Here is a 25,398-nt window from a genome sequence, read left to right as displayed (position 1 = left end):
TCCCCATTCCTCCTATGAAATTATTGCAAAATCTTCCTTATCACCAAACTCAGTGTTTTTTGATTGGGGCTTATTTGTTGGACTCTAATATATGAAAATCAAAAAAAGTATTTCTTGCGTATCGACTTGAAGTCCAGATTGGCTCTCTCCTACTTACTCAATTTTCCAAGAAGAGCTTGTCACAGCTCAGAATTTCAACTCTCATCTTGCTGGGCTGATGAGTCTTGACTTATATTTCTATCCTCTCCCTCTCTCCTGAGCTCCAGTCAGCTCCAGCTGGCTACAGGACGTTTCTACGTGGGTGTTCCACCATCAACTCCAATTAAAAGCTCGGAAAGGCAAACTCACCATCTTTCTCTTCAAACTGGCTAGTCTGCTTGACTTTAAAGGGCTTCTTCAAAATTGTCATTGTTATTGTGATTCTTCATTACACTATTACCGCTGCCCTCTAAGCTTCAAGTGCCTTCAGGTAATTAAAAATTCCCTTTCTCCTTAATCTCTCATAATCAGTAAATAAATAAAACTAAATGTCTGTCTGTCACTACATTATGCAAAATGGTTGGCTAGAATTTCCCAAATTTGGAACATGAGTATGAGGATAGTATGATTTAAAATGATGACAAGGTGGGAGGTGCAGAATTCACCTGGAGGTCTCCAGAGGAAGCAAGGGAATTCAAAGAGACAATCTTCCCCTAAGACAGCTGAAAGTGGAGTGTAACATGATGCCTGTGTGACTGCCAGGGGGACACTTGCCACTTTTAATCAGATACCATGAACAGAGAAAACCGACCACGTGGGCAGCTCTATGTACCATGCTCCAAGGGGAGTCGCTGCAAGAATTTGTCTATTTAATGATCTTTAATGATTTTCCAAGCTGGTCTGTGGATTCATCCTGTCTGTAAGCTGATCCCTTTATTGCTCAGAACCATCTGTTTCTCTCCAGAGAAGCTGTGTAGTGCTGTGGTTAAGAGCCCTGGTTCTGGCATCAGCTAGTCCTGGGTTCTAGTCACAGTTATACTGGATACTTGCTCTGAGACCTTGGGTCAGTTACTTAGAGTCTCCACCTTCCCAAAAGGGGGTAATGACAGGTTGTTCTTCATAGGGGTGTTGCCAAGATACATCAGATGATGCATGTCAAGTCCACGCAAACTCAAAAAGCCTTACCCAAGTAAGTGTGCCGTCAATGACGTGTTCACACACAACTTTTCCTTCCTCTGTATTTTATAGCCTTGCAATCACTGTTAGAATCAAGCAATTGATGCTCTTCTGGCTTCTTTTTTGTTTGTTTTCAGCTTTCTAAGCCTTGTCCCTCCACATAGAGGCCAAAGTTTTCAAAGGCTAGAACTACCTCTATTCTTCCTCGAATTCCACAGATCTTTGATTATTGAATGAATATGCAAAGGCCACCATCAAGAAAACAGAGAGCGTAAGGCTGTGTCTATTCTTACCTGCCCCAGCTCTATTTGCCTGGGTTGCATTTCTGATTCATTTCCTGTACTCAAGATCCTTGGATGGCTTTAGTTGGCTAAAGCACTAACACCTGCCAAGCTCTCACCAGTTTCCTCCCCTGGGAGGCAATGATGCCATGTTTGTACCACTAGGCTATAACTATGTCCTGCTTCAATCCAGTTAGTCTCCTTGGACTCAAGATGGTGCCTCTCACCTGGCATGAGCACCAATTATTCCCTCCCTGTAGATACAACCCCTTTTAAAAGGTTCCTAGTGAGTTAGTAGCAGCCAATTGCCAGCTGATTGGGCCAGGAATAAACACCTGACCCAAGTTGAACCAACCAGATTCTCTTTCCCAGGACTATGATCTGAAATGCAGGGAATTTGCCAGATAGGCAAACTGCAAGGAGCTAACGAAGTCATGTTTACCAGGAGCAGGGAGAAACAAAGAAAGCAAGGACAAAGAAACCTAGAAATCTATTCTAGACTGCTTTAGGATTACAGATTCTAGCTCCTCATGAGGCCCAGGTACACCTTTGTCTTTGGGTGGTTTCTTTCCAATAAAATCCTCTTTTTTTGGTTACCTGCATAGATTGCATAGTGGTCAAGTCAGGGCTTTTAGGGCACCCATCACCTGAATAAGGTACATTGCATGCATTAACTAATTTCTCATCAACAATCCTCTCCAGGCTGGGTGCGGTGGCTCATGCCTGTAATTCCAACACTTTGGGAGGCTGAGGTATGGGGGCTACTTGAGCCTAGGAGTTTGAGACCAGCCTGAGCAACATAGGTCTCAACCCCATCTCTACAAAAAAATTTTAAAAAATTAGTCAGGCTTGGTGGTGCATGCCTGTGGTCCCAGCTACTCGGGAAGTCAAAGCAGGGGGATCACTTGAGCCCAGGAGGTCCAGGCTGCAGTAAGCCATGATTATACCACTGCACTCCAGCCTGGGTGACAAAGGGAGATCCTGTCTCAAAAAAAAAAAAACAAAAAAAAAGTCTTCTCTGTTTTTTTGGAGCTTTTGGAGCTATTGGAGCCAGTTTGGTGGAGGGCAGGGGAAGGGGGGTTCTGTTTCTTACAACTTGATCATTGCTGACTGAGACAACAGCCAGAGCCACCTGCAGCAATGCCCTTAAGTCCAACCATATCCTTGGGTACTGCTGCCAGGGACATTCTCGGGGCTCATTCTTGGGCCATCAGGGGTCCACTCTACAAGTGGGAATCATCTTCACCCGCTCCCTGTCTTCTCTTGCATTCTGAATTGACGTTCCTCCCAGCATGCCTTGCAACTGAGTTATTGCTGGGCCATGGCAGCAAATTTGGGGAGGAAGTAACTTCTGTCCTTCAATGACTCATAAAATCTAATTCTATTTAAAAAAAAAAGAGGTGCATATGTTCAATTGAAAAGAAAACAGTTAAAATAGATGTTTTGCTAAAGAAACTTAACTGCCTGTGCCCACTGGCAGTTGGGAAATTGCATGAATGTGCCGGGCTGACAATTGTCCCTGAGAAAAACTGCAAAAGGAATGGAAGAAACATAATTCTTTTGTGCCTATGCAGCAAGGCGCACCTCCAGTCCAGCTCTAATAATGCCGGCAACCTCCATTTCATGTTTATTATATTCACCATCTCTTTTAATCCTCCCTGATTATGCCCACTTTAAAGATGATGAAATCCATATTCAGAGCTGTTAAGTGACTTCCTAGAGGTCATCTAGCAAGTAATCACAGATCCAGATTCGCCTGACTGTGGAGTACAGGCTTATTATCCCTTTGTGCTTCTAGGACAATTTGCCCAAACCATCTAATGAGCAAATCTCTGAAAACTCAACCCCCTTCTGGGAGCTTTTGCATCTATTTGGATATTAACTTTGCCATCTTGTGGTACATTAAAAAAAACTTAAACAGCTATATTATAACTACTTCTGAAATGATGTAAGTTCAAAAAGAAGGCACTTACCCACAGACCCCTCCCTAAATCAAATCAATATTTTGATTTGTTTATGCCCCCTTCTGATTCTTTTCCATGTAAATATTCAATTTTAACACACTTAAAATAATATCTTAAATAGGATTTAATATCCTACATTTTCTGTTAACACCGTGCTGTGCATATGTTTGAAAGATATTTTTATTCCAATATAAGATTATTTCTGATGTAACTTTGCTTTTTTAAATAAATTTTTAAAAATCAAATTTGTATCATTTAAAAATTGATTTTTAAAAAATGGTTTTGTACATTGCTGGTTGTCTCTTTCACTTTTATCCAGTATTTTGGCCACTTTTGAGATTTTTTAAAAGTCTATTAAGAATCTTTTATCTTTAAAATTCTAAGTCTCTAGAAAGAAAAACATCAAATTTACAGCATGTTATATTGGATTTGTCTCTCTTTTTTTTAAAGGTAGCTGATTCAAAAAGAATTCTGGGTCACAAAATACAAAATGACAATCCACCGGGGCGACACCGGCCTCCTCGCTGTTCCTCAAACACGCGGAGCATGCTCACGCCGCGGGCATTCACACTCACTCTTCCTGCTGCCTGGAACACTCTGCCCCCAGATAGCCACATGCCCCGCTCCCTTGCTTGTCCTGGTCTCTGCTCAGATGTCATCCTTATCAGAGAGACCTTCCTTGATGATCCTATCAAAAATAGCATCTCTCTGCCCCAATCCATCCATCTCCATCCTCTTTACTTTGTGTCATTATTATGGTTTATTATCAGTTTCCCCCAAGAGAATGTAAATTCCAAAGAAACAGGGACTTTATCTGTTTTGTACCTCATCATGGTGATGCAATGCGGCCTGATACAATTATTTCAATGAATAAGTCTTTGTTGAAATAATCAATAAGCATTAGTGCCCTCTGTATACAGGCAGTAATGCCCTTTTAGGGATATGGCCTATTCCAGCTCCACTGCCTCCTCTGAAGCCCTGCTCTGCAGATCCAGGCCGTGCAATGCTAGAAAATGAGCAGGAGCCAGATGACCATTTTCAAGGACATCCCCAGAAAGAGGTGTCACCTTCCTGCTCATTTTAGTCATGATAACGATGTTTTGCCTCATGTATATGCAGTGCTCCCTAAATTTTAATAATCATTCCCATGGATAAAATCTTATCTAATCCTTGCAATATCCCTGTAGGATAAGCGGAGTGACTTCCATAGTATTAAAAAAAAAAAAAAAAAAAAAAAAAAAAAAACACCCAAAGGGCTATTAGAAAACCTGAGCTCAAGCCCTGGAACTGCCACTTACCAACTGTGGAACTTGGGCCATTTCATCTTTCTGGGGGTCAGTTTCCATTGAGTAGAAATGTGGACCATAATACTCATAGTGTTTTTGTGAAGATTAGATGTGATCGTAAAAGTGAAAATATTTTATATTTTATTTTATTTTATTTTTTGAGACAAGGTATCAGTCTGTAGCTCAGGCTGGAGTGCAGTGATGCAATCATGGCTCACTGCAGGCTTGACCTCCCAGGCTCAGTTGATCCTCCCACCTCAGTCTCCTGGGTAGGTGGGACTACAGGTGCGTGCACCACTCCCAGCTAATTTTTTGTAGAGGTGGGATCTTGCCATGTTGCCCAGGATGGTCTTGACCTCCTGGATTCAAGCAATCCACTTGCCTACACCTCCCAAAGTGCTGGGGTTTCAGGTGTGAGCCACTGTGCTGGGCTGTAAAGTGAAAATATTCTATAAGCCAAAACCAGGAATGTGAAGTTAAGGCATGGGTAGGTTAGCAAAGGCTTCCAGGTTTGGGGTTCTAGAGTCTTGCAGAGCAAATCTTAGCTCCACTACTTAGCAGCTGTGTGACGGTGCACGAGTTACTTAACTTCTCTGAATGTCAGCATTCTTGTCTGTAAATTAAAGTTAGTAATAGTACCTTTCCAATAGAGGTATCAGGAGGATAAAATGAGATAATACAGCTAGAGTGCTGAGTAGAGTGCCCAACATATTACTGTGAGCTGCTGCTTTTTGTTCTTGTTTGTGTCATCATCGTCAAGGCCATTTTGGTGGCAACTCAACATGATGTACTAACAAAAGCTTGGGCTCTGAGCTCAATGAGCCAATGACCCAGTGCTGTGTCGAGGAAGAACTACCATGCAGCCCTGATTCTCAATCCTTTCACCTGCAAAATGGGACAGTAGATAATCCCTTTCACTGCAAGATTTTTGTGAGGCTGGAATGAAGCAACATTGTTGAAGATCCATGCATGGTAGAGGCTCAGATGGAACATCAAGTTTTATGCAGAGATAGGGAAGCTAAGAGGTGGAGGTAGTGTGGCTTCCCTGAACAGGTGAGAGGTGACCATGGCTAGAGTAGAGCACAGGCTCCTGGTGGAGCCTGGAGACAGGCCCGCAGGAGGGATTCTAACCCAGGGGTGTCAGGTGGAGTGGTCTTTAGGTGATCCACACTCAAGAGACTTCAGGCTGGGTATGGTGGTTCATACTTGTAATCCCAGCACTTTGGGAGGCCGAGGTAGGAGGATTGCTTGAGCCTAGAAGATTGAGACCAGCCTAGGTAACATAGCAAGACCCTGTTTCTACAAAATATTTTTAAATATTAACTGGGCGTGGTGATGCATGCTTGTAGTCCTAGCTACTAGGGAGGCCAAGGCAGGAGGATCTATTGAGCCCAGGAGCCCAAGGCTGCAGTGAGCTATGATTGTTTCACTGCACTCAAGCCTGGGCCACAGAGCAAGACCCTGTCTCTAAAAATACATATACTTATACATATACATACACATACACATACATACACATACACATACACATGCACACACACACACACATACATATACATATACATATACATAAACATATACATACACATAATGTTTTTTTAAAAAGATCTCAGAGCATAGCAGTTAAATGCAAAACTCCTTAAAGCCAGACTGCCTGAGTTCAAATCCTGGCCCTGAAATGTACTAGCTGTGTGGCCTCAGTCCCCTGGTCTACACAATGGGAATGATGACAGAACCTATCTAAGTTGTCATGAGACTTAAAATTGTTTGCCTTGTGCCTCACATATAGTAGGCATTATTATAAGTCTTTGAAAATAAATTTAATTTATGCAACATTAAAATATATGTGCTTAGCCCAAAAAGAAGTGAGAAAAAATAATTTAAATTGGAGCATTTCACTCAATGAGCATATGCGCAGAGTGCAGGTGAGATGGAAGGAGATCTGCTCTTTCTTCAGCCAACTGCACTTGGCATTCCAGGGTCTCTTGCTTGCAGTGAGTGCGTCTCCCCAAGCACTTCTTTCTTTCAAACGATACAATCCCTAGAGATAGGTTAATGACTTATCAGACCCTCAACAACTGAGAAAGCAATCTGTTCCATCCTTGGACTTGTCGGTTGGGGAGATTCTGCACTGGTCTCCACATGGGGAGGCCTTCATTCCCATGTGTATTAGTCCATTCTCATTAGTCCATTAGACATACCTGAGACTGGGTAATTTATAAAGGAAAGGGGTTTAATTGACTCAGAGTTCAGCATGGCTAGAGAGGCCTCAGGAAACTTACAATCACGGCAGAAGGGGAAGCAAACGTGTCCTTCTTCACATGGCACCAGCAAGGAGAAGTGCAGAGCGAAATGGGGTAAAAGTCCCTCATAAAACCATCAGATCTCGTGAGAATTCACTCACTATCATGACTAGAGAGGAGGTAACCGCCCCCACAATTCAATTACTTGCATTGGTCCCCAACATGGGAGGCCTTCATTCCCATGTGTATTAGTCCATTCTCATTAGTCCATTAAACATACCTGAGACCGGGTAATTTATAAAGGAAAGGGGTTTAATTGACTTGGAGTTCAGCATGGCTAGAGAGGCCTCAAGAAACATACAATCATGGCAGAAAGGGAAGCAAACGTGTCTTTCTTCACATGGCAGCAGCAAGGAGAAGTGCAGAGCGAAGTGGGGTAAAAGTCCAACCTAAAACCATCAGATCTTGGAGAATTCACTCACTATCATAACTAGCATGGAGGTAACCACCCCCATGATTCAACTACCTCCCACTTGGTCCCTCCCACGACATATGGAGATTATGGGAACTACAATTCAAGATGAGATTTGGGTGGGGACACAGCCAAATCATGTCACCTTGCAAGACCCAAACCCACTGGGCTCTTGTGTTCTAGGCTCTCCTGGTTCTCAGTATCTCTTCCCTGGCACATGACAATCCCTGGAGGGGACCCAGACTTCTGCAAAATTTCCATGTACACCCAGCCCCTACTCTCTAATTCCAGAAAGCATATTGAAATACAGGTGAGTGGGATGGTCAATATTAAAATAATAATCTCAAATCTACTCTATTTAATCCCTTTTAAAACAATAAACCACAAACAAAGACACTACAATGAACATTAGTCACCCATGATTCATTTCTCCCACTCTCAACATATCCAATTAAAATGGAAAACTGCTGCTACTCAGCCTCTTTGCTGGGCACAAGGTCCCTTTCTTAGTTGATTTACTGGACGGAGACTGTCCTTTGCCTGATGATGTCAATGAATCCATTTCCGGATAACCAATGGAAAAGGGAGAAGGTAGGGGAGTAGGGGAGCCTAGAGGTTTAAATCCCAGCCTTGTCTCTATCACCACTTGAACACCTTTAGGCCTTAAATCCCCATGGTAAGACTAGAGATTTGGACTAGTAAAGTTAGGTGTACCCCTTTCCTGGTCTTTGCCAAGTCTCCATTGCATGATGTAAATTATCATTCACTTGATATTTTTCTTTCTATTGTCTCTTCTTCCACTCAAAACAGTTTATTTTAAAAGCCAACTTTGGCCGGGCATGGTGACTCATGCCTGTAATCCCAGCACCTTGGGAGGCTGAAGCAGGTGAATCACTTGAGTCCAGGAGTTCAAGACCAGCCTGGGCAACATGGTGAAACCCGGTCTCTACTAAAAGTACAAAAATTAGCTGGGCGTGGTGGTGTGTGCCTGTAGTCCTAGCTACTAGGGAGGTTGAGGTGGGAAGATCACTTGAGCATGGGAGATCGAGGCTGCAGTCAGCTATGATCTTGCCGCTGCACTCTAGCTGGGGAGACAGAGCCAGACCCATCAAGAAAAAAAAGCCAACTTTAGCCACCCTTGGAGCACAATAGTGAACCAATTTATTATCCTGAGAACTATTAAATAAAGAGAAAGAATCAAGCATTTATCCTGCTTTTCTCACAGGAACTATACCACTAGGGAACTAAGTAATAGGTGAAGGGAGGCCCTTCTTTATAAAGGCCTTCTCACTAGTAAATGAAAAATAAATGATAGAATTAGGATATCACCATTTTACAACCCCTAATGAATTAACAGATCTAGGCACCAACCGTCAGTCACTGCCAACTTCACTATGAGAGACACCCAGCCATTATACGACTTCAGATGAAAGGACAGGTCACCATCTATGGTCTTGCCAAAGAGATCCTAGCTGAGTCTGACCAAGACTCCAGAACCAGCTGCCAATTGCACGAAATACAGAAGACAGAGGAAATGTGTTGAGGTGCCCCAAGACTGTACAGTCAGTGAAACCCAGACTGTGAAAATGCTACAGGTCACACAGCCCAGGATATCTTCAGCAGATAATAGAACAGATAAAAGAAAAGAATTAAAGAGAGAGGAAAATCACTAAAGATATCAAATTAGATGCAAAGTACTATAATGTCCCATCTCATATATGGGTTGGGCTCTAAAATCAGTCACTCTACTCAGTAAGTTGAGAACTGGATAGAGTCAAAATTAATCTTGAAAAGTCCCCAAAACATCTTAAGTCACCAGGTCATTGGCCCTGAGAAGCCTAAAAGGCATCAATTAACTTTGTACCCCTTCACATTTGGGCTCTGGCCTCTCCGTCCTTGGGTATGGAAACCAAGGTCTAATTTGAACAGGGAAAAGGTAAGAGGTTACTTAAAGCAGGGACTCTTGCTCTTGCAGATAGGGTTGAAATCACAGTCAAGAGCAGAAAATGGACAAATGGACAAGTGCTACCTTCTCACCTTGGCAGCCATGGCTCTGAACTCACTAGCTCCTTCCCAGGACACTGTGTACCTTCCCTGAGAGTCCTCGAGGACTGTGTTCTCAGGCAACATCCTCCCTCCAATGAGGCCCGTGCAAAGGCCTCAGGCAACCTGCAGAGATGTACTTGTGCATTTATCCAAAGGGCTGGAGGGCTGAATGGAACCATCTAGAGCCACAAGCTGCGAACCTTTTCACCCAGCTCCTGTCCCCAAGTCACCCCTTGCTGTCCGAGAAAGGCCCTGCTCTGTTGATTATAAAACCAGTTGTCTGAGTTCCTTTATCTAAGTTGAGACAACATCTGTCTCAGGGGACAGCGTTTCTCAGTAGTAACCTCGGAACTCTCAGCTGACTTCCCTGGGCCTTACAACTTTCTGTGTCTAGAAAGGGAAGGGTGCAGGTATCTCTGTGGTGGGTGCTGCTAAGATAGCTTTGGCCAAAGCCTGGTGAAGCCCTGGAGGTGGAATACCCAGGGCCATGGGACAAGTTACCATGGTCTGGAAGCAGGAGTGGAGCTGGGTCAGGAAGGGTGGCTTCCCGGGCAGGGCCAGCACCCGCTTCTCCACCATAGTGCACTCCACGTCATCATCTTGGATCACAACGTCCTTCTTCAGGATCTTCACAGCATAGAGCTCATCTGTGCCTTTTCGTTCTGAAAGCATGACCTGGGAAAGAGAGCAAGCATATCAGGGCAGTTGGAAGGAGTCTGGGGGCCAGTTATGAGCAGCTGGTGTTCATTTGTAGCCACACTTAGCTTTGTATAGGTGCCTTCTGTTGACTCTGAGACAACAGGTAATGTTTTCTATTGACTTCACACTTTTATATTTTCAGACACAGGGTCTTGCTCTGCCAGCCAGCCTAGATTACAGTAACATGATCATGACTCACCGCAGCCTAGAGGGTAGTAGCATGATCATAGCTCACTGCAGACTCGAACTCCTGGGTTCAGTTATCCTCCTGCCTCAGCCTCCCAAGTAGCTAGGACTACAGGTAAGTGCCACCATGTCCGGCTAATTTATTTATTTATTTTTTGTAGAGACAAGGTCTCACTATGTTGCCCAGGCTGGTATCCTGGCCTCAAGCAATCCACCTGCCCCGGCTTCCCAAAGCGCTAAGATTACAGGGGTGATTCTGCATCCAGCCCTGACCTCGCACTTTGAATAGCTGAACTCAATCAAGAGAGGATGGTTCCAGGGGAGATGATTGTATATCGATCCCTCTGAGGTAACAGGCAATGTATCAATGCCAAGCTAGAAGGTAAGTCCCATGAGGGCATCTTTGCTGTTTTGGTCTACTGGTGTAACCCAAGAGCCTGCAATAGCTCCTGGCTCATAGTACAGGTTCAATAAATGTTTGTTGAATGAGGGAATGAGTGAATGACTGACAAAACTAAAATTAGGGCACTTGTTCTTTTATTAATTCAAGTATTTAATGTTCACTAAGAACCTGCTAAGCACTGGGGATACAGCAATAAAGAAACAAGCACGTTCTCTGACCCTTAACTCCAGAGAGGAAGAAAGATTTTGCAAATTAATTACAGAGATGATTAATTTAATATTTTAACAGTCTCTCCTGTTGTCCTGGGGCTTCTTTCTATGAGCTGTGCTGTGGTCATATTCAGGGCCAGTTAACCGGTGTGGCTCACAGACACATCGGTATTTTCTGCGTGTCACCCCCTCTCCCACTCTCCCAACCGGGGGAATATTCTTTGAACATTCTTTGGTTGTGATTATGCCAGAAAGAACAATGACCAGCAGATTGTCTCAAGAAGCCTTGTAGGAAGCACAAGGCAGAACCACATTACGAAGAGTCCTAACCTGGTTTGGGGACTTCTAGGAAGGCTTCCTGGAGGAAGAAACAATCAGATTGAAGTATTCACTGCATGCACTGTGTCAGATATTTTGCAAGCAACAATATTAACCACCACTACATTTTTGAGCACTTTTCTATGGACCAAACAATTCCAGGTTTTCACTTATTGTTACTCATTTGTATTGCATAACATCCTAGGAAGTAGATGCCATTGTGAATCCCATATTGCAGGAAATTAAGGCTCAGGAGGGTAAGGGAACCAGTCAGGGCCAGAGTTCAGGTGATTGAGGAAATTAGATGCTATACCCAACTCAGCTGGAGGACCAGAGGATGCAATAGAGACCTCAGGCTAGAAGGGGTGACACACAGAATAAGCTTAGCAGCAGGAAGGCAGCTCTGCACACCCCACTCAGCTCTCATCCCAGCGGCAAAAGGTCTGGCTAAACTCATGCACAGAAGCTTCCAGATCATGCATCCATGCACTGAAGCTTCCGGGCTGAGCTTGCCAGCTCACAGCATTCCCATCTCCTGTCCTCACCATCTTCTCTCTCATCACAGCCAGAGTGGCAAAAGCCAGGCAGATGCAGGGATTTGGGACACCTTAGGAAGAGGGTCCCTGTCACACACTTCCACAGCAAGAGAACGCTATTAACCTCTTTCTTCCCCAGCACCACAATAAAAAAGAAGAGCTGCCAGTTTGAGTGGCTCCTGCAGACCCTCTGCTTACGTGCACGGCAAGACAGGGCTCCAAGTGCTAGGATGGGCACCTTCAGTTTATTTCCTGCCTCCCTCTGTTCTCTCCCTGGTACCCAAGGGCTGTATTTTCCTTCCTCAATGCTTACTAACACAGAAACAATGACTCAAGGGAGTCACTTTCCTAAGATGTAGAGTCAGGTAGAGACAGGGACTTCCTGCTCTTGGATTCCAGAGAGAGCTGGGGCCGGGACAAGTGCAGGGAGGGGGCAGGGAGGTGACTTAGCTGGAAGACAAGCCAGCAGAGGGATCAGAGATGGAAAGAAGAAGAGTTTTCAGCTGAGAAACTCGGGAGCCCAGTAAGAAGGGCTTGGTGCTGAGCTGTCCTTGACAGTGGACACCCTCTGATATGGTTTGGCTGTGTCCCCACCCAAATCTCATCTTGAATTGTAGCTCCCGTAATTCCCACGTGTTGTGGGAGGGACCTGGTGGGAGATAATTGAATCATGGGAGCAGTTTCCTGCCTACTGTTCTAGTGGTAGTGAATAAGTCTCACAAGATCGGATGATTTTATAAGGGGTTTCCCCTTTCGCTTAGCTCTCATTCTCTCTTGACTGTTACCATGTAAGACGTGACTTTAGCCTTCCACCGTGATTGTGAGGCCTCCCCAGGTCCATTAAACCTCTTTTTCATAAATTACGCAGTCTCGGGTATGTCTTTATCAGCAGCATGAAAACGGACTGATACACTCTTCCTGACCCATCACCACCGGTCAAGGCACCATCCAACAATCCTGAACATCTGCAACTACCTCCCATTCCCCCAACCAAAACGAGAGAAGGAGGGGCCCTAGACACCTTCAGTGCAGATGCAGTCATGATAGGACATCTTAGCCTTCCGCATGGAAGAGAGACAGGGCAGGATGGCTGGGAATTTCCCCCTTCACCAGGGACAGGGGTGGACATCCTACATCTGTGTCAATTACCCCCATTTTGTAGATAAACACACTGAGGCTCAGGGAGATTAACTTGCTTTAGCTAATGATTGTTCTGCAAATGCAGCTCTGACCGTGCCACTTGAATGCTGAAAGCCCTTCAGTGGCTCTTGAAAGCCAAACAATTCCATGACCACATCCTGTTCTTTCTTTTCCTTTGAACATTCGACTCCCACTGTCTATGACACCCTTCCATGCTCTTGCACTGCTTTGAAAATCTGAGATTCCGCTGGGCTGTTACCTCCTCCTCTAATCTGGAGGTTCCATTCAGACCAAATTGGCCACTACCTCCTCTGGGCACCACGGCTGCTTTGTAACTATGTCAGTTACTGTAGCTCAGGCTTTTCCGCACTTCAATCATTCATATCCCTTTTTTCACATTCCTTCCTGCCACCTAAACTGTTATTTGCTTAGCATTTTAAAAATGTAGTCACATTTCAACTTAACTAAATTTGAAAAGGAAACTTTATATCACCACTATTAATGGCAAGCCAGTATCACAAGTCATAAATGGAAGATAAGCATAAAAATAAATAAAAGCAAAGCAGTGCCAGTAAATTCTAGCTATATACTGCTGGATGCTGAAGGTTCTGAGTCAGGCTCTGCATCTCTCCTTGTTAAAGGAAAAAATTATATTAGAAAGTTGTTAGAGAGCATATTGTCATCAAATGAGATTCTCTTGTTCAAGTAATTAGAAAGAGTAAAAGAAGACACAGAAATAACCTTATCATAATGTGATTTAATTTTATTTAATAGCACAACTACATAGCAACTAAAACAATCTCAAGTAGCAGTTGAAATCTTCTTGTAAATCAGCAATGCTACGTGCTCCGCATCTTAGGAAATACTATTGCATTTGTACAGATAGTTTTAAAAATCAATTAACAGGGATGTGTGAAGATTCCCAGTGTCTTGCCCTGTCCTCAACAACATGCCCTATACTGATTAACGGAAAACAGAACTGACATGCATAAGGCATAGCAAAAATTTAGACATAGAAGCGAACTGAATTCTAGAGCACGAGTCAGGACACTTTCTCTATAAAGGGCCAAACAGGAAATATTATAGGCTTTGCAGGACGGTCTGCATCAAGAGAATGAGTGTGGCCGTAGTCTAATAAAACTTTATTTACAAAAATAAGCAATAGCCTGGGCTCCAATAGTTTGCTGACCCTTGTTTTGGAACAAGTGTTTCAAGAAGGATCAGGGAAAATAAGAGTAACCACATGATAAAAAATGACTGTAGTTTAATTTGGAAATGAAAACCCTAGCATGCCTTTCACTTCTTCCAACTCTGTGTTATTCGAAGAACCTTCTGATTGGGCAGTGGACACAGCTGGTCACAGCTGATTGGATCAGAGGTAAGTTCCTCAACCTGAGCCAAGCCAATCGGATTCCCCGTCCTAAGAATTTGAATTAGGGTACTCTGAGGAGTCAGTCCTGGGTCCCTCAACAGAGAATACACAGATCTTCCTAGAGTGGTCCTTTTCTGTTTTGTTTTCTGTTTTTCGTTTTTGAGACAGATTCTCACTCTATTGCCCAGGCTGGAGTGCAGTGGCATGATCTTGGTTCACCTCCTCCCGAGTTCAAGCAATTCTCTTGCTTCAACCTCCCAAGTAGCTGGGATTACAGGCGTCCATCACCACACCTGGTTAATTTTCTTATTTTTAGCAGAAATGGGGTTTCACCATGTTGCCCCAGCTGTTCTCAAACTCCAGACCTTCAGTGATCCGCCCATCTAGGCCTCCCAAAGTGCTGGGATTACAGGCGTAAGCCACCACACTCAGCCTAGCGTGGTCCTTTTCTACCACGGTGCAGGCAAAGAGGAATGAAATAGATGTTTGAGGCAGGGGGAAAAAAAAACAAAGAAGGTAAGAGAACAAGCAGAGGCCTTAATTTCAGTTTCCAATCTCTCATGAGGCTTAGCCATTTTCTGTTAGAAACCTTTATATCCCTCCAATAAAGTTATTTTTATTTATATTACTTTGAATGAATTATGTATCTTAGAGATCCCTAAAACAAAATTATTACATAGGTAGCTCAAATTCTTAATAATAATTAAAATACATGAAGTCAAGTAGCATCATGTCAGTACGCGACCTAAAACAAGGCAAATTCCAGTCTTTATAAAGGACAGTGCCTCTTGCCTATGTCAGAATCACTTGAGGGTCTTTGCTTACAATATAGATTCCAAGCATTCTCTCTCCTTCAGGAGCTCTGGGCTGTGACCTGGGAGTCTGCATTTTAATAAACATATTCTTCCTATCTTGATTATAATCACCAGATATTATCAAAATTGATTCATTTAATAAGGTGGCTAGGAGATGTCAATAGGTAAAGCTGACAGAATCCTTCTATCCTGATTTTCCTAACACTTTCTCAGCAGTCATTAATAGGATGAGAGAAAACTTTCCTTTTCTTCTTAATATTCTAATCAAGCTTTCATTTTCAATATAAATCTCTCTGTCCTCTCTTAGAGTTACATTTTGAGAGCTGTCCCCATAGCACGAAGGAAGTGATACTTTATAGAGGTTTTAAAACATGTCTACAAATATTTGATACTCCTCCAATCAAAGCCAGAGTCTCTGAACCTGGGCAGGCACTGTGGCTGCCTTAATGAACAGAATGTGGTGAAGAGACCCTGCAAGACTTCTGAGGCTGTAGCTTCTGTCAGTTTCTTTCCTTTCGACCCCAAGACCACCATGCTAGACCAGGGAACAAGACCCCATGAAGAAACCCTGGTACTACATGATAAGCTTGATGACCAGGCAGCCCCAGGTGCTCCAGCTAGTGCCCAAAAAACCTCAAGCCACAACCAACCAGTGATCATTCCCAATCTGCTGACCCACAGAAACCATGACAGATAATATAGGATGGCTGTTGTTTTAAGCTTCTATGTTTTTGAATGATTGCTACATAGCAATAGATAACTAGAACAGATTTATCAAGTCCCTCTTTCTCTATAAAGGGCCAAGCAGGAAATATTATAGGCTTTGCAGGGCGGTCTGGATCAAGTGAATGAGTGTGGCTGTGGTCTAATAAAACTTTATTTACAAAAATAAGCAGTAGCCTGGGTTCCAATAGTCTGCTGACCCTCGTTTTAGAATAAGTGTTTCAAGAAGGATAAGGGAAAAGAAGAGTAACCACATGATCAAAAATGGCTTCAGTTTAATTTGCAGCCCAGCTTGGTCAGCTGTGGTCCCCGCCACCTTGGGTTTGGTTATGCATGCTCTTTTCAATCAATAATAACAATACTGTTTAAAGCTTCAATTGAGAGAGGCAACAGAGATGGAATTCATTGTGCCTTCCAAATGCATCAACTTTCCTAGTTTTATCCAGCACCTAGAAGGCTAGACAATTCATTCAGTTAACATTAATTTAGGGTCTAGGATGTGTCAGACACTGAGATAGGCACCGGGAATGCAGAACAACAAGGTTCCTGCCCTCATGAAGCTTATACTCCTGTACAAATAAGTACCTAACATCAATCATAATGAGACCCCTGAAACAGAAGTACACATTGCTCTTGGAGGGTTTAAATGGAAGACTTAACCTTGCTGAGTGGGTCAGCAAAAGATGCTCTTCGGGAAGTGATGGTTAAGCTGACACCTGAAGTATCAATAGGACTAGCAAGGCGGGGATACAGGAGGCATATTTCAGCCAAAGGGAAAAGAACGGTGCTTCCTTAGCATTAAACAATCTGGATCTACAAACCTTGGCCTATGATTCCTATAAGCATATGAGCACTTGAGCTTCAGAAATCAAATTGCAGATGCTGACTCCCATCTCTCTGAGATGTAGCAGACAATTGTCTCTAATAGAATCAGAGAGATCCAGCCACCAAGTAGGGTGGCTGAACAAAGAATTTGTGATAATCAAAGGCCAAGTGTTTGTGCCAAGGAAAAAAAGGGCAACATTGGGACAGTTTGGACTTTATAACAATAACCATGTCCATGCCCACTGATTACTTTCAATATGCATTATCTTATTTAATTCCCACAGTAAATATGTAGGGTGGAAATTGCTGCTATCCCTATTTTACAGATGAAGAAGGGAGGGCTTAGCAAAGCTAGGTGACTCGTCCGTATTCCACTAGGAAGTGACACCTAGTCACCTGTCCCCTAAATCCATGCCCTTAAACACACCCCATCATCAAGCCCTAAGTGCCAAGTGTTCAGTGGTGAGCAAATTAGTGCTGGAATATTTTAAATTCAGTTTTAGATCCTGGTCCTATTCCTCTTTTCCTATCCACCTTGCACATAGCCACAGACAGAACAGTCATTTCCTTTTTCTATTTCTTATACAATCACTAACATTTGCTTGGCGAGATGAGCTTGGTGTGCATTCATGCTGCAGTCACGATTCCAGTTCTCCCATCAGGTCTACAAGCTCTGTTGGGAATTTTGTTCTGGGCATGATGCTAAGCACTGGTGAACAGGACAAACATGGCCCTGCTTCCATCAAGTGGCTTGGGCAGATCTTTCTGCCTCCACATATGCTGTGAAGTTTTTTGTTTTTTTGTTTGTTTGTTTGTTTGTTTTTTGAGACAGAGTCTCCCCTGTTGCTTAGGCTGGAGTGCAGTGGTGTGATCTAGGCTCATTGCAAGCTCCGCCTCCTGAGTTCACGCCATTCTCCTGCCTCAGCCTCCCGAGTAGCTGGGACTACAGGCTCCCGCCACGATGCCCGGCTAATTTTTTGTATTTTTAGTAGAGACGGGGTTTCACCATGTTAGCCAGGATGGTCTCGACCTCCTGACCTCGTGATCCACCCACCTCAGCCTTCCAAAGTGCTGGGATTACAGGCGTGAGCCACCGCGCCCGGCCATATGCTGTGAAGTTTTACCGTGGGAGAGGAAAAGAGCAGAAAAGTAGCCATTGCCCTGGCTGGTGATGCCCACGTTCTAAAATGTTCCTTTAAATGGAAATGATCTCTTATTAATTGTCTCAAGCAGTTTCTGGAGCTTCCAGAAACTTTAATACCAACATAGAGGGCGTGGGCTGTTTGTTCAGCTGTCCCTCTCTCTCCAGGGTGAGGATTCCAAACAGACTGAAAGGATGTGTTGAAGTGATGTTCTTATCAAATTCCAAGCCACATCTGTTCCCCAAGAATCTTCTGGGAGAGATGTGATAAATAGCAGAACTCTGATGACAGCAAATAAAACAGAGGAAAGTAGTCCAGGGATTCCTGACTGGAAAGTTTGTGGTGATGAACTTTACTGGCGAATCCCAATGGCAAAGCGTGCCTGGAATCTCGGCCCCCGACTGTGGCCCAGCGTTGCATAATGGTTAGGGCATGGACTTTTAGAGTTAGAAAACCTGGTACGTGTCCAAGTTTTGCCACATACAAGCTGTACGACCTTGAGAAATTCACTGTTTTCTGAACCTCAATCTTCTCATCTTATAAAATGGAGATGCCAACAATACTTTGCTTTTGGTGCTGCTGAGAGAGTTTTATGGGATAAAGTATCTAAGTGCACACCTTAACTTAGCACTGTGCATGGCAAATTATAAATACTTAATACCTGGTGGTTCTACTAGTTTCCTAGGGTGACCAAAAGGAAGAGTCAAAACCTGAGTGACTTCACACAAAAGGAATTTATTATTTCAGAGTTCTGGAGGCTGGAAATCCCAAATCAAGGTGTTGGCAGGGTTGGTTCCTTCTGAAGATTCTGAGGGAGGATCTGTTCCATCCACACCTCCCTCCTAGGTCCTGCTGGCTGCCAGCTACCCTTGGCACTCCCTGGCTTGTAAGCGCATCACTCCAGTCTCTGCCTCTGTCTTCCCCTGGTATTCTTCCCTGTGTGTTCTGTCAGTATCCAAATGTCCCTCTTCTTATGAGGACACCAGCCATTGGATTCGGGCCCACCCTAATCCAGAGTGACCACATCTTAACTTGCTTATACCTGAAAGACCCTATGTCCAAATGAGGCCACCTTCATTAGAAATTGAACATACGTTGTTTACGAGGACACAATTCTACCCATTACAGTGGTGATCGTCAACATCATCTTTTCACCAAACAACAAAGGGGGCTGATGGTGAGCTTTGTACAAAGCACCAACCTCCGGTTTTCAACTGGCCCGGGAGCTTTGTCCTGAGGGAGCTGTGCAAATGGCCACACTAGTGTGCAAGGGCAGAGACAGCCAGGGACCCAAGATCTTGCTCCCCAACTGCTCAACTTCAACATACACTTGCCACAAGTCCAAAGCCAAATCCAGTCACCCTCGGTTCCTCTCTCCTGTATCTCTCATCCAGTACAATCACAAGATTTGTCAGCTCTACATTCAAAATATATACTAAGTTCAACCTCTTTACTGATCTGAGCCACCTTGATCCTTAGGCGGGTTTCCTGCAATTGTCTCCTACCCTGTTTTCTGCTTCCCCTCTTCTCGCTCTCATAAACATTCTATTCTCTTTTTCTCTCTTTTTTGGTAGACATTAGGTCTCACTCTGTTGCCCCAGCTCATCTGGAACTCCTGGCCTCAGGAGATCCTCCTACCTTGGCCTCCCAAAGTGCTGGATTACAGGCATGAACCACCGCACCTGGTCCATTCTATTCTCTACACACCTGAACGATGCTTCAGAAACTTAAGTCTGTTCATGTCACTCCACCTTCCTAAGGCTTTCCTCTGTCCTCCTACTGTACTTGGGACTCAGTCTCACCTCTCAGAATCCCTGCCTTTTGCTCTTCCTGCCTGCATGACTCTTCCCCTAGGGACACTCAACAGTTTGCTCCCTCATCTTGTTCAGGTCACTCCAATGTGACCCTGTCACCAACACCCTCCCTACCACCTTCTCTAAACTCGTAGCCCCCATTGTCACTTTCCATCCCCTTCCCCTCGTTTGTTTTTCTTGACAGCACTTACCACACGGGCATTATATTAATATCTGTCTATTTATTTTTATCCCTCACAAGAGTGGAAGCTCCTTGAGGGCAGGCATTTTGTTTGAGCTGCCCACTGTCATGTCCCCAACATCTAGCACACAGTTGGCACTCAATACACATCTGTTGAATCAATGAATGAAAGGATTTCATAAGTAGGAAAAGTTGCTTTAAAAATCTCCCAGATCAAGGTCACTAAAGATCTTCAGTTCCTTGGGTGTCAGCATTGTTTAATTTACATAAGGCTCCATCCAACTCATATTTCACAAAGAATTTGAGGGATCATTCAAGATTACGTGAAACAAACAAGTGAATCTTCTGTAAATTATACCTCAACACAGGTGGTTAAAAATGAATGCAGTGGCCGGGCCTGGTGGCTCATGCCTGTAATCCTGGCACTTTGGGAGGCCGAGGCGGGTGGATCACTTGAGGTCAGGATTTTGAGACCAGCCTGGCCAACATGGTGAAACCCTGTCTCGACTAAAAATACAAAAGAATTAGCTGGGCATGATAGCACACGCCTGTAATCCCAGTTACTTGGGAGGCTGAGGCAGGAGAATCACTTGAACCCAGGAGGTGGAGGTTGCAGTGAGCCGAGAGATCATCAGGCCAGTGCACTCCAGCCTGGGTGACACAGCGAGACTCAGTCTCAAAAAGAAAAAAAGAATGTAGTAAATACACGTGTATGTGTACATGTATGCATATATACTTTATAGATATATACTCTCTCTTTCCCTCCTTTGCCATCTCCCTCTCTCCTTCGTTCTCTTTTCTTCCTTTTATCTCCCTCTTTTCTTCTCAGTCTCTCTCTTTCTCTCTCCCTCTCCTACTTTCTCTTTCTGCTTCCTGGAAACCAAAGCAATCAGAAATACATGCAACATAACAAAATTCATATTTTCTATAATGAAAATCGTTTTTTGAGGAGAAAAATAAGCTTTCTCTAGAACTTAGGTCTAAAAGAAATGTTTTGCATGGATGTTTGAACACACTGTGCTGTGGATGGTGTTCTTAATAACATTCCTGCAGCAGAATCAGAAAAGGAGGAGGAGGAAAGGGAGAAGAGACCAAAACATCTAGCACTGTCAGAGTCTGCAAGCTTGACTAACAGTGATTGGGAAAAGATTCTAACTTGATGAATTCAGATGGTGCATGTAAAATAGAGAAAGAGACCTTTAGGGCTCTTAGGTCCCCACACTCTAAATTGGGAGAAGAGCATCATTCAAGATTACATGAAACAAGTGAATCTTCTGTAAATTATACCTCAACACAGTAAGGTGTGGTGAGCTGAGATCAACTTGGGGAGGGATAGACAAGCAAGTTACAGCTCATTTGTATATACCGTAGGCCTCCAGGGGACCACACGACCCCTAGCTCCCTCTCCCATGCCCCTCCCTCCCTAGCTCCCTCTCCCATGCCCCTCCCTCCCTAGCTCCCTCTCCCATCCCTACTAGGGAGCAGGCTTGTGGATGACACTGGGTACAGGATCAGGGTACTCGTCTGTTGCAAGGACTATACCCTCCCTCTATCTTAAGATCCTATCTCAGCCGGGTACGGTGGCTCATGCCTGTAGTCCCAGCACCTTGGAGGCCACGGCAGGTGGATCATCTGAGGTTGGGAGTTCAAGAACAGCCTGGCCAACATGGTGAAGCCCTGTCTCTACTAAAAGTACAAAAATTAGCCAGGTGTGGTGGTGCACATCTGTAATCCCAGCTACTCAGGAGGCTGAGGCAGGAGACTCGCTTGAACCAAGGAGGTGGAGGTTGCAGTGAGCCGAGATCGCGCCACTGCACTCCAGACTGGATGACAGAGTGAGACTCCATCTCAAAATAAATAAATGAAATAATAAAATAAGAGAAAGAGACCTTTAGGGCTCACAGGGTCCTCAAACACTAAATTGGCAGAAGAGCATCAGTAAGGTGTGGTAAACTGAGGTCAACTTGGGGAGGGATAGACAAGAAAGTTACAGCTCATGTGTATATACTGTAGGCCTCCGGGGGACCACACTACCCCTAGCTCTGTCTCTCATGCCCAGCACTAGGGAGCAGGTTTGTGGATGAGGCTGGGTACAGGGTCAGGGTGCTGATCTGTTGCAAGGAGTGTACCCTCCCTCTATCTTAAGACCCCATCTCTTTGAGGATCCCCTTGTTCTCTGGGGTTATCTCCTGCATGGAGTCTTCCCAGTCCCTCTGAAGACCTGCAGAGGGTAGGTCAGATGAGCTCAACTCCAAGTTTTAAGTCAAATATGATCTCCTTCCTTCCCCCAGCCCTTCCGTGGACAAGCTTTGCCTGCTGCACTGAGCTGCTGTTTCTCCCTACTGCATATTAGAATTCCCTGTGGAGGTTTTAGAAGCCGATGCTTGGGCCACAGTCTAGACCAACTAAATCGGAATCTTCTAAATATTGGGAGGCTGCCTGTGCCAGGCCTGGCCCTCACTGGGGGAGGACAGAGAGGAAAGCTGGCTAGAGGCCATCAGGGTGATCAGGGGCTGGAAAACTGAGCAAACGCCAACCACCTGCTCTTCCCAGGGCACTCATCCACTCAGGAGCAGGATTTCGAGAGAAACCTGGGTGCAGCTTGGTGCACCCAAGCTAATCAAATGGAGGTTAGCTTCTGCATCCACATCTTTACCACATGGCAGGTATCCTGACCATCTCTGTCATGTAAGAAAGAGATTATGGCATCGACAGAGTCTGATGATCTGGAAGCTTATATCTAATTAGAATTATAGTCATAGAAGGTTCAAGTTCAGACTTTGGAATCATGAGCTCAAATCCTGGCTCTATCACATGGTTTGCTGTGTGTTCTTGGCTGAGTTACTCAACCTCTCTGAGTCTCAGTTCCCCAATCCATAAAAGGGGAATAATGACAGTTTCTCCCTCAGAAGGTTGTTGTGAGATCAAGTGACATAATGCAGGTTAAGCTCAGGGCCCAACACACAGCAAGCCATAATTATTAACTTGAAGGCACGATTATGGAGGATAAGAAGGATGTTCTAACTCCTTCTGTGGGTGTGTATAGGGAATTCTTTCCCACATTCTCCATATGCAAGAAAGAGAAAGGCAGAAAGTGAATTGGAGCAATCCACCAATATCGCTATGAAATCTATGTCCTGGGAGATCCTTACACAAAGCCCAGAGTGAAAGGCAAGGTCATACTGTCTGTGCTTAGAGGTGGTACTCCGCACGTGACCTCCAGGATCCTCCCTGGGTAATCCACACGCTCTGTGGCAGACAGGATTTCCCTATAAAACCAGCAAACCGTCTGTCAACTTCTAAAGTCTCAAGGGAAAAGGAACTATGTACCCTGGTTTCCAGGCCCTTCCAAACTCATCTTTTCTAGCATGTGGATTTGCCAAAGCCCTCCTTCCGCCTGGGCCAGGGATTAAGCACTGAAGGGCTTAAGCTACCTCACCTTTGATAACCAGAGGCCTGGAATGGAGGGGAAAGCCATTCCAAACAGGAGGTCTTGGCCGGGCACAATGGCTCACGCCTGTAATCCCAGCACTTTGGGAAGCTGAGGCAGGTAGATCACTTGAGGCTAGGAGTTCGAGACCAGCCTTGTCAACACGGTGAAACCCCGTCTCTACTAAAAAATACAAAAATTAGCCAGGCATGGTGGCTTATGCTTGCAATCCCAGCTACTTGGGAGGCTGAGGCAGGAGAATCACTTGAACCCAGGAGGTGGAGGTTGCAGTGACCCGAGATCACACCTCTGCACTCCAGCCTGGGCAACAGAGGGAGACTCTGTCTCAAAAAACAAAAAATAAAAACAAACAAACAAAAACAGGAGGTCTCACAGCAGGTTGGATATCAGGGTAAAATGTAGACAAGAGTCCATTAACAAGAGTTAGTAGGGCCATGATGATGATTCTATGACATAAGGCATGTTAACAGCTTAACATACAGCAAAGAATGAAACTGCCTTTGCAAAAATTATAACAGTAAATGATGACAGTGGAAGAGATCCGATCTAACCAATCCTCATCTTGCTTTTGACTTCCAAACTGCCCTTAGTCATTTCTGGACTTGGGCCAAGCTAAATTTGGGAAACATTTAGTGTATAGTTTACATGGTAACAGCCCTTCCCCCAAACTAAACTGCCTTTGTAAAACTAATAAAAGACTGCCAAGTTAGGAGGATGAAAGGAGCCTGAATTCGTCTAAGGTGTAGACATTAAGGATTATTAGCCATTATTCCAGAAGTCACAAGACTTGCAACTTTCCCAATTACTCCCACAGATAACATCACTGTTGTAGAACTGCAGATTGGCCTTTTGAGATGTCTTTCAGTCTTTTGCCTTTCTGACTACTGGACAGCCCCGAAGCGAACCCATAAACCAGTCCTGCGACCCCACCCAGAAGTGGATACAGAGCATAAGGACCATTTTCCACACCCCTATGACTGCATCTCCAACCAATCAGCAGCACCCATTCCCTAGCCACCTCCTCTCCCTGCCAAATTATCTTGGAAAAATTCTAGCCTCCAAATATTCATGGAGGCTGATTTGAGTCTATGTGTGTAAAGCTCTTTCCCTATTATAATTCCCCTCTTGAGAAATCGGCTCTATCTGGGGAGCGGGCAAAAAGATCCCACTGGGTGGTTACAAGAACTCAGTACACTGCATTCACCATGGTTGTTGGCGAATTATTCACTTTTGAGGCTCTCCCAAACTTCCAACTTTGACCAGAAATGAAGATGTCCTAACATATTTTAGTTTATCTTGAAGGCCCTAATTCTGATTTTCCAAAGTGTATTCTTAAGCGTCAGACTTCGGATGAAATGTTCCAAACACATATGTCCACACAAACATATGTTTAAATGTTACATTTGACAGTGGCCACATCAGTCTGATGCAAAGTCATGTGGTTTGAAGGAATCAAATGCACTTGCCTCTAGCAGTAAAGAGGGAGCCAGCAGTCTAAAAATGATTTCAGACTTCTAACAGTCTGTTTAGGAGAAGGCAACTGGGTAGACTCTGCCAAGTGAAGACGTACCTCAGGAAAAACTGGAAAGTGATATAATGGGGAGAAGATGCTTGGGAATTAATAGTGTGGATGTAGGTAGGACTGCAGCACTTTTTGAATACAGTCTTCATGTTGGCCAGATGAAAAGAAGAGCAGTGATATCCGGCATATAGATCAACTCAGATGATACAACTTGGCTATTTCTTGATTTATTACGTAAGGTTTTCTGTATTTAAAAATCTCTTTATAGATGATAAAAGCATGGATCTGTGTGATAGATAAGCTAATTTTTCATTTCAGAGGTCAGATTGACAGGTTGCATGAAGATTTAAACCTTTTAAAATGAGGCCAAGTCACACCTGTAATTTAATCAAGTAGCATTTTTGCCCACTAGCTGAGAAAGTCATGAAAGTGTAAACGAAGTTTAGAATGAAGGTGCATTTAGCCCAGTCATCTCTGGTTTCTGTGGATTTGCTATTGTTAAGCAAATGTCACTACACCCCTAGAAGGGATGACTCACAGTGACTGCTGGAAAGGGGAGGAGTGGAACAAGGAGATTGAAACCTGAAATACCTGGCCCTGGTATTTAAATGAGGA

At 44.2% G+C, this 25,398-nt stretch overlaps 1 protein-coding gene across 3 annotated transcripts in view; it reads right to left on the bottom strand.

Annotated features, from left to right (window-relative positions):
• The window catches only part of PRKCB (protein kinase C beta), a 386,780-nt gene that overhangs the window by 58,975 nt on the left and 302,407 nt on the right, over nt 1–25,398 (bottom strand). For all 3 annotated transcript variants that reach the window (XM_002826246.5, XM_024233705.3, XM_054533655.2), the window contains one exon: nt 9,949–10,122. In XM_002826246.5, coding sequence (XP_002826292.3) covers nt 9,949–10,122 — 174 coding nt within the window. The remainder of the gene's footprint in view (nt 1–9,948; nt 10,123–25,398) is intronic.

This window comes from Pongo abelii, chromosome 18 (genome assembly GCF_028885655.2).
Source record: "Pongo abelii isolate AG06213 chromosome 18, NHGRI_mPonAbe1-v2.0_pri, whole genome shotgun sequence".
Lineage (NCBI taxonomy): Eukaryota > Metazoa > Chordata > Mammalia > Primates > Hominidae > Pongo > Pongo abelii.
The sequence above is the reverse complement of the archived record's forward strand: the minus strand, read 5'-3'. Positions and strand labels throughout refer to the sequence as shown.